This window comes from Aulonocara sp. 'chitande type north' Nkhata Bay, linkage group LG12 (assembly GCF_057382095.1).
Source record: "Aulonocara sp. 'chitande type north' Nkhata Bay isolate Kocher_YH1m ecotype deep benthic linkage group LG12, A_spYH_male_GT1.1, whole genome shotgun sequence".
Lineage (NCBI taxonomy): Eukaryota > Metazoa > Chordata > Actinopteri > Cichliformes > Cichlidae > Aulonocara > Aulonocara sp. 'chitande type north' Nkhata Bay.
In genome coordinates, this window is record NC_141355.1 from 5,619,196 (window position 1) to 5,635,246 (window position 16,051).

Genomic DNA, 16,051 nt, shown 5'->3' on the forward strand with positions numbered 1-16,051 from the left:
ACTATTGGAAGTAAAAATAACTCTAATTTTGAAAACACAACTTTCTTTCTTTCTTTTTTTTTTTAATAAAGCTCTGACTTGTATTATGAGTCTGTGGTCTGGGAGAGAGTCTGTAACTCTGTCTGCAAAATACAGGATATAATGACCAATGTTGGGCAATTAATTATATAGTTACTTCTTCAAAAAAGTAACCGAGTTATGCAAACAAAGTTTTTTGCAGCTGTTTACCTAAAAATGTAGCCAAGGCGTTTTTTAATTAAACATTTCAAACTATTTACAGAACAATCAGCTGTTCTGCATCAAATCTGATGCCACACAAATTATTTGTGCCACTCCAAAAAATAATTTGTGTCCACTATGAGATGAAGGAGAACAACAGCCTGATACCTGCAGGACAACAGCAGATGTATCACTGCTGTAACACCTGTAACATTCAGCAGTCGCCTCATTGTTCTGACACACACAACAAAACTGCTGACTACACTACACACTCACTACATAAGATTTGCGCTAAACGTCGCAAATCTCTCACATCTCCAAGCACCGCCGTCACTCCTAAAACTTCCTCCCGTTTCTAACCCTTGCCATATAATTTTTGATTGGTCTACATGGTACATTTTTCCACCAATAGGAAAGGGTGGTGGGGTGTTGTTTTTGCTCACAGGCTTTCGAGCGTTTTCCTTATAAAACGGCGTTTTCACCGTTTCTTCCCGCAGTAAATATAAACAACGACAGTATTCAGGAAGAAAACCAAACATTGCAGATATTTTTATCATAACTCTGGTTGTACGCGGCCGATCAACACAATTTAAAAACTGGTATAAAGTCCACACTTTTCCCGTCAGTTGTTCCGTCGGTCCTGCTCACATCTCCAATGGTTGTACACGTTGTCATTAACGTGGCTTCACTCCACATCAGCCGCTTTGCTAAAACACCGGTGTCGGCGCATAAGGACGCGTCAGAGCCTGACAGCGACGTTGATTAGCTGCGTATATACGAATGTGAATCGCGTGATTGGCTGGACTACGGGATAAGGTGGCCTCGTTCTAATCCTATACGGGAGCAGCCAGTCACTGACTAACACTGCAAAACAGGATTGTTAAAGTTTTCATTTTAATTTCAATTCAGGTGAATTTTTTTTTTTTTTTTTTTGTGCGCGCAACGCAGATTTTCTGTGCAGAGACCGTGCCAGCAGTGCGCAATTGTGTACGCGCGCAGCTTAGAGGGAACATTGCTTGCGAGTGTCGGGTCTTTTGTGTTTGTAGAAAATGTTTCATATCTCTGAGTTCAGCTCATGGAAAACAGGAGCAAAAGCAAAAGTGTTGCGTTTATATTTTTGTTCAGTGTAAATGATAAAACATCAGGTTTGACCCAGAATACAGTTTGGTCCACATGGTGGCGCTGTGAAAAGTGCGCGCTGTACTGGTGGCACCAGTGTCCCCAGCCCACAGACCAGTGCTGCCACTAATCGAGTTTCATTAGCAGCATCTAAATGCTGTTTAAAGGTGGACTTCATCTGTCACACAGGAGCAGTTTGGCTTCGCTTTGCTTAAATAATGACCTGGTGTATTTCTGTATACACACCTGCTAAGGATCAGGTGACTTTTATAATAAAAGGTTAATACGTGAAACCTTAAAAATAAAAAGAGCTGTTTTTAGCAGTATTTAGGCTGCAGTCTGTGTATTATGTCCATGATATTCTACATTACAGTAAAAACAGTAATTATATAAAGAACAGATGGATCAGGATCCTGTCTGTGTCTTTACTATGATCTCAGCTGATAATGAGGCTTGAAAGAGACATGTTTGAACTTTTGCATTGATCAGACAAATAAGCCTGCATGTTTGCATGAGCTTTACCTTTAACTGTAAAACATGAAGCCTTTATTATTAAAAAAACAAAACCCTTTTGGTGTCATACGGGTAAGAAAGCAGCGAAGCGTTTTTCTCTCTAACAGACCTTTCATCTGTTTTCTCTGCCGTTGCTCTGATGGGACCTGCAGGGTGTTTTTGGTGACGTGGAGGTTTGCACAGTTGCTGCCTGTGGTGTGTGTAGAAATGTTCATGTTCTAGTCCCACTGTGAAGCACATAGACGTGTCCTGACTTCCTGTCTGTCCCACACTCTGTTGTCTCTGTTTGTTGCTGCCAACAGTACAAGTCATCTTTGCAGATTTTACTGAATTAACAAAAACATTTTTACTGAAAGACTTATTCAGTAAACACGTTTGTTACACTGAGACTGAAAAAGAGATCCCTGTTTACGCTCATAGAAAACGAGCCTCTGTTTTACTTTATTGAAATCATTTCTAATCACAGACAGGATCAGCAGCGTGCAGCTGCAGTGAGGTGTTAGTAGAGGAGCTGTGTTTGTGAGCTGTAGTCTGGATCAGGTCTCTGTGGGAGACTCGGGTTACAGTACTTCTGAATATCACACAGCACATTTCTTCAGAATCGGTTGCTGTTTGCTAACATTTGACCTTTGCCCTTTTAGGCTGCCCTTCTGGCGCCCGTCGATGAGGACTTGGGATCTGACAAGAAGCAAACTGGGGGAAGCAGCAGAGTACCAGACTTCCCTCCTCCAGCAGGCCGGGAGATCTTGTTGCGCACCTGTGTGCCGCGACCAGCAGCGTACTCCAAGGCGCTGCCTCAGCGGCTCTTCTGTGTCCTGATGAGGGAGGAGTTTAGGTTGGCCGGAGCCTTTTCCACAGACACGTCCTTCTTTTAAGTCCTGTGAACAATTCACACCTGGGATAAAGATAAGTGAAGGACACAGGATGGAGACTTTCACATAAAACAATAAAGCTGAATTGAACTAAAGTGAATAATTTGAAAATGACTCAGTGTTTTATCAGCGACACGTTACCGCAGCCTTTTAAGATCACTGAACCTGTTACTTCAAAAAACAACATGTAATGTTGAAGGGGACAAAGAGTTAGTTCATGTTTGACACTGATGTTAATCAAAACTTCCAAGATCCAGGTTGAATAAAACAGCATTAGGTGTGTGATTTCACTCTGCTCCACACACCTGCGTGCTCCAATCAGAGACACCAGAGGAACAGGTGATGAATGTGATGGGGAAGCATACGCAGGTGTGACATACAGAGCCGTGGGAATTACAGGACATTATTACTGTTGATATATTCTCAGCGATCAGCTGTTAGTGAAGAGCATGAAAACCTTACTGCACGTCGGTCAGCTCAACTTAGCTCGCTGGATAATTTACTTGTCAGCTTGAAAACATTTAACTTTAACAAAATGTTCACCAACACGGGTCAGTGTAGGTCACTGAGTCATCCTGCACACTAGCCCTGCCCCGCCCACCTGTGTTTATACACCTCTGCAGCCCCTCCTCCTTCAGCCGGGACATTTGTTCTAGCCTTCATTCATAAACTCGGCTTTCTAACATGCAGCTAAAGTTCAGTCTGCATGCTCGACCCACATACTCCTGGTAGCTGAAGTGAAATACTGCTGTGCGTAAGGGTCGGGCGGGTGACCACGTCACCTGGTCATGGGGTAAATGCTGCGGCCGGGTTCAACTCTGACCTGAGGCCCTTTATTTCTCCCTCCCTGCTTTGCTGTCTGGTCTTCATTGTGCTATTAAATACAGACAAAAAAGTTTGTTCTCCTCCTTCCATCACCACCTTTGTTGCATGTAGAAAAGTGTCATATAGAACCAGTCGTTACTTTAATGGTCTGAACTAAACGGTCGGGTGGCGCCAACAGCGACTAAGAATTTTCTGGGCCAACAGGATTTGTGTTTCAGTCCCTGATAAACTGACCCATCCTCTAAAAAACAAAACCCAAAAACTATATTTACAAGATAAATGATCAGAAATAGTAACGACAACAAAAGCACAGGAATCATAGATCCAACGGGACAGGCTCGTTACAATGAAGGAAAACACTGAGCGACTGTTGAGGCCCTTATTAGTCCTACAAAACATAACAGAAATGTTACAATAAAACACAGAGGCCTTTATTGTCACGTCCATCGTACTGTGACTCCTCAGCACATTCATCTCCAATCAGCAGCTTCCTTCACTGACCCAATCACAGGTCTCAGGCCAGCTGTTGTACTCAGGTTTGGATTATTTGCTGAGGTTTTAGATCTCTGGACCAAAGCCTTTAAAAGGAAACAGTTTCTCAGAGGTTACATCAGTAAATATGATCTCACTGTTACAGTGATCATTCACATCTCTGATTAACCTCTGAAGAGACACATTTGGTCCTTAGCGACGCCTCTGTCACAGGCGTCTGTCAGAACAACAGCGTGTGTTTGACACAGTCCATCATGAAGAGAAGCAGTTTTTCTTCTGAATTAGTGAAATAACTGGTCTGTAAATTACAGTAACACGAGTGTCATTGTTAAAACACAGTTTATGAAACACTTAATTTGTTGTGAACTTATTGACAACGTAAACATTTGCTGGTTGCCACTGTAACTGATGACTGTGTGGTCACATGACTGAAAAGTAAACAAATATCACAAAATAAAGAAATGCCTCCAACTTGTGTTACGAGTAGTTAGTGTGCAGAAACACGGCTGCAGGGTCAGCCCTCCCTCCACAGTCGCTCATCAGGCTGGTCGCAGCGCGTTTGCCTGTCTACTGATGTCTGCATGAGCAGAAACACCAATTTGAGTGATGTTATGTAATTCAGGATTCAATCAATGTGTCAGTGTTTGTTACTTTGTTACATTCATTTTTTAACCACGTTATTTTGTTGTGGGATGAACTTCTGCAAACAACAACATATGGCAACAAAAAACAAAACTTGCAGTTGGAATCGATGGAGCTGTGAGATGATGGGATGTCGACTGGTTCACTAACCATTAACATTTGGGATATTAGGATAACAGTAGCGTGTAAACATAAGCAGTGCAAACACTTCCTATAACGACACATTTACAGTCTAGTTTGGGGAAAGCTGAGGAATTAGGGTGAAGAGACGGTGGATGTTTAACCCTCCCTTGGTTTGACAGCTCGCTCAGCCAGCGAGTTATGAATGATGTTCTTGATAGACTCCGCCCCCGCGCCTTCTAGGAAAGTGTGGTGATCTCCCTTGATGACGTGGACCGACACCTCGCCATCACAGACCTGAAGAAAGACGCAGTACACAGTTTGAACATTGGAAGGCTCAGACAGAGTTTATAGAAACACACACAAGCGCACACACGCACAGTGAAGATAAGTACTACAGACTGATGTAAATGTGCATCGGTACCTCGCTGAGCTTATAGTCAGCTCCCAGCTTTTGCTCATATTCGCTGCTGGTTTCGGCGCGCAGCAGCTTCACGCTGCCGTGGTATTTTGCAGTAGGTACATATGCATCAGCAGCCTTTAGCTTGTAGTAGAAGGCGGAGGCTGCAAAGTGCAGTGAGTCTCGGTCGATGTCCTTGTGAGCGGAGGTGATTAGGTCCACGGCCACACTGACGCGTGCATTCAGGTCTGACAGCGGGAGCAGAGTCTCCAAAAGCTGTAGGATGTAACCATGGAGACGACTGTAAGTTCATAGCAAACGTTACCGCGTGCTCGCGGAGATATTGTTGTTTTCAGAAAAGTAAGTGACACATAATTAATGAACATCACAGATCTTATGTATATGAAAATGCAAAATGAAGATGTTTTGATATTCAGGAGTTACAAATGTCAGCTTTCAGTGAGAAACTGTACGAAGGTTTGATTTAACCGCATGTTTTACTTTAGTCTCCATAACAGCTCCAAACATCACATCATTGTTGAGTCAAACCTGCACCACACACAGACTGTGCTGGAACAGCAGCTCCAGACTGTGTTACAGTCACCATCTTTACCTTACAGGCGCCGTGAGGCAAAAGCTCAGGTTGTGTGGCCTTTAACGCTGATGCCACATAAAGGAATACTTGTGTGTGAACCTGTGGGTCAGAGACAGTATACCTTGTTGTATTCAATGCCAGTGAACTGCTGGATGAAGGCACACAAGGCTTCAGTCTCAGCCTCAGACTCGTTGCCGGGTGTTAGCTTGGCTCTGTAGCTCTGCAAATCAAAAACACAGTTAAACCTGTTCACATGCAGATCATGTGACCAGAGCTCATCCTTCAAAACCAACATCACACACGCTATACAGCATATACATGAAATAAAGATGCGCGAGTGTTTCTCTGACCTGTGTGTACGCTGCCACATATGAATGTGAGCCATCAAAGAGAAACAGGAACTCCACAGGCTGATTCTGGGTCTGCAGCTGAGAGCACATTTCAAATGCTACACAGGCACCAGAAGAATATCCAGCGACTCTGTACGGGCCGTCCGGCTGCACCTGCCTGACGCAGCTCACGTAGTAGGCAGCCAGGGACTCAATGCTATCCAGAGGAGCAGCTGCAAAGGAAACACATGAGGGGAGTTAGTTTGGCTGCACAGTGACATAAACAGCTGATGCACAACATGTGAGTGACAAAGGTCTGAGAACAGAACCACAAACTTTTAAACTGTGAAACAAAGAAAACATGAAATCACATCAGGTCTTTGGTTTTCCTCAGGCCATTATGGAGGGAGCTGTATATGTACAAGTGTTTGTAGTTTCACCTTTGAACAGTCAGACTTTCAGCTTTAACACATTTTGCTGTTTAACAGTTACACACGTTTTGATACACATGATTGTGACACCTGGTGAGGACGCACACTCATCATTTGATGACAAGTAAGGACACATAGTTTCCACGATGGTTCAAAGTGTTGATTTTGTGTTTTAAAGTTTTTCTCTGTGACTGTAAAGTCATTTTAATATGAGCCCCATTATGCTGACAAACCCACGCAGACGATGCACACAGCTCAGCAACACCAACAAGCCTGAAACTCAAATGACATGAAAAGTTATCCATGAGGCGCCAAAACACAACAACAGCTGCAGCAAAGGCTCTTTGTACTGTAAGATGAAGATCCTACAAAAGTAGAAGCCTCACAAACCACATGTAGACTGGTTGTGCAAACTCCCACAGACCCTGCAGTCGAGAGGATAACAAGCTGCTCCAGTGATCATGACCAGGACACAAACTGCTTCCTCCTGAATCAGAGGCCTGACTGACAGACACACCCTGGCATAGAGGAGGCTGAGGAGTGTGACAGTTGGAGCACACGCTCAGGTCTAGGTCTTTAAACAGGGGAACCACCACCCCAGTGTGCCAGTCCAGAGGCAGCATCCCAGAGCTTCACGCAGCGCCGTGTCAGCCAGGACGGCCCTGCAACACCCAGATCCTTCTCATCAGCCTCAGGTCTGTCCTAAATCCTAGCAGGAGCTACCACGACGCGTACCACAAAATGCATCGCACTGGTCCCAGTAGTTGGAACTGGTTGTCTGCTTGCCAATGAATCCTGCTTATTGGTTCCACTTGTGCTACAATCAGGACGAATTGTAGTGGGTTAGGGTTAGCTGGATATGTGCTGGATATGTGGTGGAGGGTAACTGCAGGAGAAGAAGCTAGTGGGGGAGTAGAGCAGGGGAGGATGTGGGTCCCCGGGGCCTGCTGGAGGGCAAGGGCCACGCCCGATGTGAGTAGCAGCAGGGCCAGTGCGCCCAGGAGCACATCTTTTTCGACCGTAAGGGAGACAGGAGGCCGGCTCACTGCCTCGGCTAAATGGAGAGGGAATTTCAGAAGGGCCAGGGCACAAGCATGGACCTTTTTCAGCTGTAAGGGAGACAAGAGCAAGGTGTGACGTAGGTCCCCGGGGCCTGCTGGAGGTCCAGGTCCACGCTCGATTTGAGTAGCAGCAATGGCCAGTGCACCAGGAGCACATCTTTTTCGACTATAAAGGAGACAGGAGGCCGAACAGGTCTCTGACCCTTCAGCATAGACAGGTGGCTGAATGGGCCCCTTGGGCCCTCCAGCCGAGACAGACAGCTCAAACGGGTTCCTCTGACCCTTCAGCGGAGACAGACACCGAACCAGCATGTGTGGAGACCTCTGGCAGTGTGGACACTGGCTGGAGCTTAGTGGCACATTGGCTTGGCTCAGGCAGTGGTATGCAGTCCTCAGAGGGCTGAAAGTGTTCTCCAACACATCCAGCAGAGGACAGAGGACTCTACTAAAAAATCCGACTCTTCTAACCTATCAGAGGCTGCTTAAGATCAGAATGCAATCATCTGCAGTTTTCTTCTTAATTAACAATAAACTTAGTGTATATGTACTCCTAAATTTGATGAAAGTGATAAATAATAGACAGCTCTCTCTCTCTCTATATTCTGACATTTAACTAATTCAAAAGATATTTCAATATTTATTTATCTAAAACAAAACAAGTTAGAATAGCCTTTATTGTCATTGTACAGAGTACAACGAAATTGGAGTGCCACTCCCTTGGTGCAAGTTTCAATAATAAATATAAATGTAAAATATAAAAAGTACAAAAAAACAATCGTAAGTACTCAAACAATAGTTTGTACAATATATACAGGATAGCAGCATTAATATAATGACAGTATGAATAGCAGCATAATATAATGACAGTGACGGTATGGAATAGGTTCAATTGTTTTTGTTCTTATTTACTACGGTGATAGCTCTGGGAAAGAAGCTATCCCTGAATCTGTTTGTCCTGGTTTTATGTGACCTGTACCGTCGGCCTGACGGTAATAGTTCAAACAGTTGGTTGCTGGGGTGAGAGTAGTCCTTGATGATATTGCCAGCTCTGCTGAGGTACCGAGAGTTTGCAGTGACCTCCATGCTGGGCAGAGAGCAGCCAGTGATCTTCTAGTTGCAAGTTCACTCTAAATTGATGTTTAACAGAAAAAAAAAATGTTTTTATGTTTTTTCCCTAAAGTGTATGTAAATATCTGGTTTCAGCTGTGAATATACTGCTGTGTATTGAAATTCCTCTTGTTTTGCATAGAAATATACTGAACAACATACAAAGCATAATATATAAAATAAAATCTACCTGAGTTTTTTCTTTGAAAGAAGCCACTTATGTCAATTGTTGTGTTCATCAGTACATAACTGAAACCGATTACAATGCTTTGTTTAGCCGTGGAGGGAAACAACTGAAAATATGAAATAAACACACATGTAAGCTAAGACTCTCTAAAAAAACATCATTGTTGTTGTTCGGATTTTCATTTCCCCATTTGTTGATTCACTCCAAGAGCAAGTAACGTAATATGGGTCAAGTGATCAGTTTGATATCAATCTTTTGTGATACACCGTCATATTTACATTATTTGTACAGTATGAATGATTTGCTTTGGTACCTGGTCAAACTTAAGCTCTCCTCTGTCTGCCTGTCTACGCTTCTCCTGCAGCAGTTTCTCCCCCCTCGCTCACATGCGTAAGTGCTATGCTCAGTCACCCAGTGCCTGAGCTCAGATCATACCAAAATTAGGGTGAATTTACGACTGTGCGCTATGTGCTTCGAATATTGTGTGTAGTTTTTTGTTTTATACAGTTGGCAGTCAGGCATCAGTAACAAAATCACCAGGCTCACAGTAGACAGATTCACAAGAAATTCATTTGGGCTTAGAGGGAATAAAACAAACAGAATCCTTAATTAAGCTTGCGTTAGATTGCAAAATGGTCCCAGATGAAACAGTCTTAACAACACGAAATGCACAGTTCTTTTGTAAAGGTTCTTTTTATTTGGAAGGAAAAATAAGCACAGACAGAGTCCCCAGAAGTGTCCAAAAAGTGATTTATTAAACACACACAGTTATACAGTGTGGGAAGCCGGTCTTCGATCTTCTCTGCTCGTTACAGAAAGCTTTATAGCCTAATATGACGTCAGAACATTTCCTAGAACTCAGCTTCTCAGAAACCTAACACTTTCTCAGGCTTTATGTTCCCAGATATGGATGAGGGAAAACATCTGGTCTAAACAATTGTGTGTCCGAGTGTGCAGTTTGTGAGATTGTCTGTCCAGGCCAACAAAAGGTCGCTGTCCTCATCTGACTTTACTTTGGGCCGCCTGGAGCCACAGAGATGCTGGTGGTTTTTGCATAATAGAATATTACAGAGGAATGTGTCTTATTTTGCGTGCTCTGGAATACAAGATTAAGCAGATTTACTAAATGATAAATGATACATGATAATGGTGATGATCAACTGATACTAAGTGATGCAGACTAATGAAATAATAATGAAATAATGGCAGTGAAATTACATGTTTTTCTTGACAACTCCTCCTCTTGGGCTCGCTTGCGAGCCCAACTTACACCAGGATTTGTCTCACTCCTCCGTCCAGCCTACAATCTCCCTCAAAGGCATCATGGACTCCGGCGCAGCTGAACCTGCTGAGCCTGAGCTCAGGGCTCTCTCCAGCATCTTTACTAAAAGCCGCCGGACCAGAGGGATGAGACAACATCCAATCATCAATATGACAAGAAAAACAACAAAAGAAAACATGGCAGACATAACAACACTCTTCCATTGCCCAAAGACAGACGTGAACCAGTCTCCCGGTCCAGTGTTCACACCTGATTGCTCATGCATGGTTTTAGATAACATTTTCAGACTCTCAAGCGCCCTAGTAACCGTACCGTCTGGTGCAGTATTGTTGGGTATGAACGTGCAACACATGTCCCCAAACATGGCACAGACACCACCTTTCTCAGCCAACAACATGTCCAGGGCCATTCGATTCTGGATTCCCATTAACGACGTCGGGCCTAATTGTTCCGCAAGGCCTTCTACCGCGTCCCTAGTGAGATTAGAGAGTCTCAACACATTATAATGGACATAGTTAATGCGATCGACATTTTTATTCAGAGTTATCCATAGAAACACACTTTCAAAGCCGGCCGCTATCTGATTAACTAACTTATACTCATCTGGAACTCCCCTGGGAACTCCTATTGAGTCAATCCAGGTTGGCGAGTCCCATCTTGGGTCATATTTGTGCATACTGTTGCGAAATCGATCAACTTCAGACCAGACAAAAAACAACGGAGGCTCCGGAAAAGTGCAATCAAACGATGAGTTTTATTATCACAGGAGAACAACCAACCGTCAGCATACAGAATGGGTTGCTCTGACAAAAATACACTGGGTTCTGGTTTTATAGGATAACATATCACACCTACGTCAATACAGTTCAAAAATACAGGGTGACAGATGGACAAAAGTTCAATTCGTGCAAACAAGGGTACATCACATATACTTTTAATAACTATAAACTGACATATAACTTCTCCTTTCTTCATTACTTGCCTTTTAAGGTAATAAGATGTCATCCACAGATGTCATCCAGGATGCCAGCGGGTTTTCAATACCTGGGCCCTGTGCTTCGTACGTCGCTTACTACATCCAAGATCAAATGAAACATCCAAGACCAAATCATCGCGCTAACTCTGAGCTCGCTATTCCGGTTCCCCGAACACACCTGTTGTTGACGATTAGTATAGCTGGATGAAGTAATGTGAGATCACTGGGTGGCCCAACAGGGGCTACGCATCGATAGTAGAAACATTGATCGGCAACCCTTTGATTGGTCGGCGAAAATGTCGAAGGAGCGCGCTCGGTATTTTTCGGCAGCAGAGCAAGAACTCTTGAGTGAGGGATTTCAGGAGTTTCAGAGTTTAATTAAAACGCAAGGGAACACTGCAAAGGCTGCAAAAGCAAGGAGAGAGGGCTGGCAGAAAGTTGCTGACAAATCAAACTCGTAAGTAATTCAATAATAACAATAATAATGGAGTGGATTTATATAGCGCTTTTCAAGGCACCCAAAGCGCTTTACAATGCCACTATTCATTCACTCTCACATTCACACACTGGTGGAGGCAGCTACGGTTGTAGCCACAGCTGCCCTGGGGCAGACTGACAGAAGCCAGGCTGCCATATTGCGCCATCGGCCCCTCTGGCCAACACCAGTAGGCGGTAGGGTAGATTTATCATATCACACCATATTATCCAATATTATATTACATTATATTATATTATAATATGTTATATTATATCCCCTTTCACATTAGAGCCACAACAGGACCCACTAGAACATGGGAACAAGTAAAAGTGAAATATAAGAATATTCTACAGAATGGTAATATTTATCACTTATATTGCTTGTCGTCTCTTGGAAAGAGACCCTGGAATACTCTGTTTGTTTGTTCATAACAGCAACCAAGAAAAGGGCAGAGCAAAAAAAGACAGGTGGTGGTCCTGCACCCCCTCGTCAACAAGTTGGTTAAGTGAATAATACCCTCACGGGAAAATCGATATCTCTCTATGAGCACACTGTCGCGCTGAGCTAAAGGATCCTGTCTGTCCCGCAATATACGCTGAATTCTGAGGACTCTCCTTATCAATCTTGCACCTTCCGCAATGGGTTGCTCGCGTAAACGGACAGGATATGACTGCGACAGACTTCCCAAATCCACCTTCGCTTTTATAGCCGTGGTCTCTCATCTTGATTACACGAAGTAATTTACAATTGCTACTCTGAAATATGAATTACATCTGTAATAATCACATACATGTAATAGAATGTTAATAGTACATTTCCCTTTTTTAGGGAATGACCTGTATGTATCTGTGTGAAATCAATAAAAGGATCAAGTGCTGCATTATCTTTAGTTACATTGATGTTATTTATTTATGGTGAAACAGTGGTGGAATATCGCTGTTGCTTTCGTATGAATGACGCGGACATACCTGCGTGGCCGCGATCTAATCCTGTTTACATAAAGTAAACCTGCTCCCCAGCAGGTTTACGCTTACGGCTCTGTTGCTATGACAGCAAGTCCCGGATGGGCTTCGGGGAACCGAACGATCCAGGATCACGCGAAATCGTCAACAATCTCATCCAGCTAACTCACTTAGCGCGGTACAAAGAACAGGCCCCTGAGTGCTCATGCATGGTTTTAGACAAAGTTTTCAGGCCCTGCAGAGCTCGGGTTACTGAGCCACCTGGGGCAGTATTATTGGGGATATACGTGCAGCACATATCTCCAAACATCGAGCACACACCTCCCCTCTCTGCCAATAACATGTCAAGCGCCATCCTATTTTGAACTCCCATCAGAGAACTTGGACCCAATTGTTCTGCGAACCCCATCATGGCGTCCCTGGTTAGGTTAGAAAGTCTCAGCAGATTGTAATGAACATAGTTAATGCGGTCAACATTCTTATTAGGTGTTACCCAAAGGAATATACTCTCAAATCCTGCAGCTATCGCATTCACCAGCTTATATTCGTCTGGAACTCCCCTAGGCGAGTTCAGGCGAGGATCATAAGCATGTGTACCTTGGGTCCCTCTTTTGACCAAAACATGTCTCAGACGTCTGGCGGCTAGAGTACGTGTGTTGCGTTGTGGAATAGCCTTTACCTGATTCCCAATCAGCATGAGTGGAGCTCCTAATCGCACCATCGCACATGTCCCTACGCTTCCTATAGGAACATGAACCAACAGAGTATTTTCCCCACAATAATAATAGAGCCCACTTCCTGCCCAGGTTCCAATTACCGTGCTAGGGCCGCTTACATTGTTGGTGGTTCGTCCCTGAAGTGTGACGGCACACCAAGTTGGATCGATCTCTCCCACCTTGTACTTTTCATTATCAGTAGAGAACTTAAAACATGCATAGTTATCTTGTTTTGGCATAAATGGTCCCACTGTTGTCTGACACTTTCCATCTACTACTGGCTCCTGTACATTTAATGACGTCACACAAATCTAACATGAATGAGCTGGTAGACCCTTTAACATAGTTCAACTCTATGCCATTATTTCTGCTGAGACATTCATCACCTTTACCTGACCCCTCGCGCTTTTGTCTTTCTAGCGATCCTGTTTTAGGACCTACAGTCTCAGGAACTGCTGGGCTGGACTGGCCTCCGTGTTCAGACAAGGGGTCCGGAGTGCCTTGCAAAATACAGACAAAAGACAACAGAGCCATGGTTACTATTATCGCATATAATACACATGTAGTTGTAAGGAACATTTTAATACGTTTCTTCCCATTACGTGTCTCTGATTCGGTTGTTTGCATCATGTTATATAAACTTTGTATTCTAGACTTGTTATATAGATTTTAGATTCTGGACTGAAACTCCCCTCTTTGTGGAGCCTTTAACTTATCACTGCCCCTTTCTGATGGCGTGACGACCTTCTCCGCTGCTGCTCTTCTTTCTTCAGCCTTCCAGGTGGACTACTGAATGGCCTGTTGCACAGGTGAGAGGGTTTATTCTGCCTCTGTTTGTTGACACCTGTGTTGGTTGAAGCCTCTTCCTCAACCAAGCTCTCATGTGCTGGTGCACACTGCGACCAGTGATACCAGGTGTCGCCCTTCCCTTTCAGTTGGACTGCTGTAGTTGTCCTGGCAACGACCTCGTATGGACCAGTCCAGCGTGGCTCCTTCCACTTGCGTTTGAGCACCTTCAGCCACACCACCTTTGCCTCCGGGGTCGCCCTGTCCACAGCGTGTAATCCAGATGTGACCTGTTTGCGAAACTGGAGATTCTTGCCACCCCTGTGGTCGCTGTGTTACTGGAATGTTCTCCTGTAAAGGATAGAAAACAAAAAGCCTCTCTCTGGTACACCTCACTAATCTACGTGTTCATCTAATGTTCCCTTAATTATTCAAAGTTGGTTCAAGATATCATGTTCTGGGCTCTATCCTTTATATTAACTTTACTTAATCTAAATGCTCTTTATGTGTGTAAAGAGTTTATCTTCTAACCAGGATTCAGTTCATTTTAATCCTTCAACTTAAACATGAAAATAACAATGTCTGCCTCAGTTTTACCATATCTAAATCATCAAACACCCCAAAAGTCCTAAAATGATCCTAAACCCATTTCAACTTAAACCTTAAATCCCCCCTTTATTTTGACACATTTCATGTGTCAAAATAATGTACAAAACTAAAAATGCTCAGTTTTCCCCACTCATGATCCAATCTATGTCATGAAAATGAACTTAAAACAGAACAGTCATCAGTCATGTGCTTAGCCTTAGTCCAGTCTTTACCTCAGTGTCCAGTTGGTCCAACCTTAGTTCAGTTCGTCCGTCCAGTCACCGTCCATTCATACGTATTCACACCAGGTATTTCCTCTTTCTTGCCGAGACAACAAGAAACTGTTCCTCTTTCACAGTTGCGAGTAAACATAACTAACCTCTCACCTATAAATGATTCTCTCTAACTAAGTGTGTGTGTGTATATGTCGTCCTCAAATGCTCTCTCATCTCACCCGTTGCACTTCTGACCTTCCACCAGACCAGAGGCTCATCAAATAGCCTCGTCTAACCTGCTCCTCAGAATAACTTAGACTCTGCTTTCATTAATGCAAACTTTCTGCAACTTAGTCTTTCTGAAAGACACACACTGTTTAAACCTCTGAATGCAATATCAATGCTGCAGATTATATTATTAATGCAATGGTGACGATGACGATTATTTAACAATAGCAGTAAAATAATTTCCCTGCTCCACACTCCCTCTCTCGGCCTCTGGTGTACATTGTGTCCTCGCTCTGACCCTCTCTTGTGGTCCATCCGGCCTCGGGCCTCCAGGATCCTCACCCCCTGTGGTCGCCGAGATCTTCTGCAAAGGAAACAAAACACCTTTTCCTGCATCTCCCTAACTTATCATAGTTGGGACTCTTTAATCAAAAGCCTTATCCTAATTATGTTCTTGACTTATAGACTTGTATTTATATATATTCTTCAACGTTACTCATCATTTTACCACTCTCTTAAAACGCTGACACTAACTTCATTTTAAAACCTCACATTTCCTATGTTATAACCTGTTTTTGATATAGCCTTTTTATTTCATTTTGCTCCTTTTAATGTAACAATACCTTATAATTCTAGTTTATCAGACTTAATCAAAACCTATGCTTTCCTTCCTTTGGTCCTTCTTTAAATCAGAACATTTTGTCTTCTGAAAGTTTTATTTCTGCTTCTGCCAACATGTTTAGTTAACGAGCTCGACTGGACAGAAACAATCACAACTGCTGAACCTGCACTGTGCTCATGGTTAAAATTCCACAACATTTTGTCTTCTGAATATTGTATTTTTGCTTCAAAACTGCTTCTAGCACAACAAGAGTCAGCGGAGGCTGGAATGACAACAACAACAACAA

General features: G+C 43.4%; 1 protein-coding gene and 1 long non-coding RNA gene across 2 annotated transcripts; one reads left to right on the forward strand and one right to left on the reverse strand.

The window, feature by feature from the left end:
- Positions 1 to 635: 635 nt before the first annotated feature.
- On the forward strand, positions 636 to 2,818 carry LOC147316779 (uncharacterized). The gene is made up of 2 exons (XR_015131733.1): positions 636 to 1,128; positions 2,493 to 2,818. It is a non-coding gene; the product is annotated as an uncharacterized LOC147316779 (long non-coding RNA).
- Positions 2,819 to 4,961: 2,143 nt separating this feature from the next.
- LOC147316780 (fatty acid synthase-like) lies at positions 4,962 to 6,493 on the reverse strand. The gene is made up of 4 exons (XM_086313053.1): positions 6,148 to 6,493; positions 5,919 to 6,017; positions 5,227 to 5,478; positions 4,962 to 5,099 (listed from the first exon to the last, which is right to left on the reverse strand). Exons 1-4 carry the CDS (start codon positions 6,235 to 6,237, stop codon positions 4,962 to 4,964), a joined length of 579 nt encoding a protein of 192 aa, XP_086169179.1. The 5' UTR covers positions 6,238 to 6,493.
- Between the last annotated feature and the right edge of the window lie 9,558 nt (positions 6,494 to 16,051).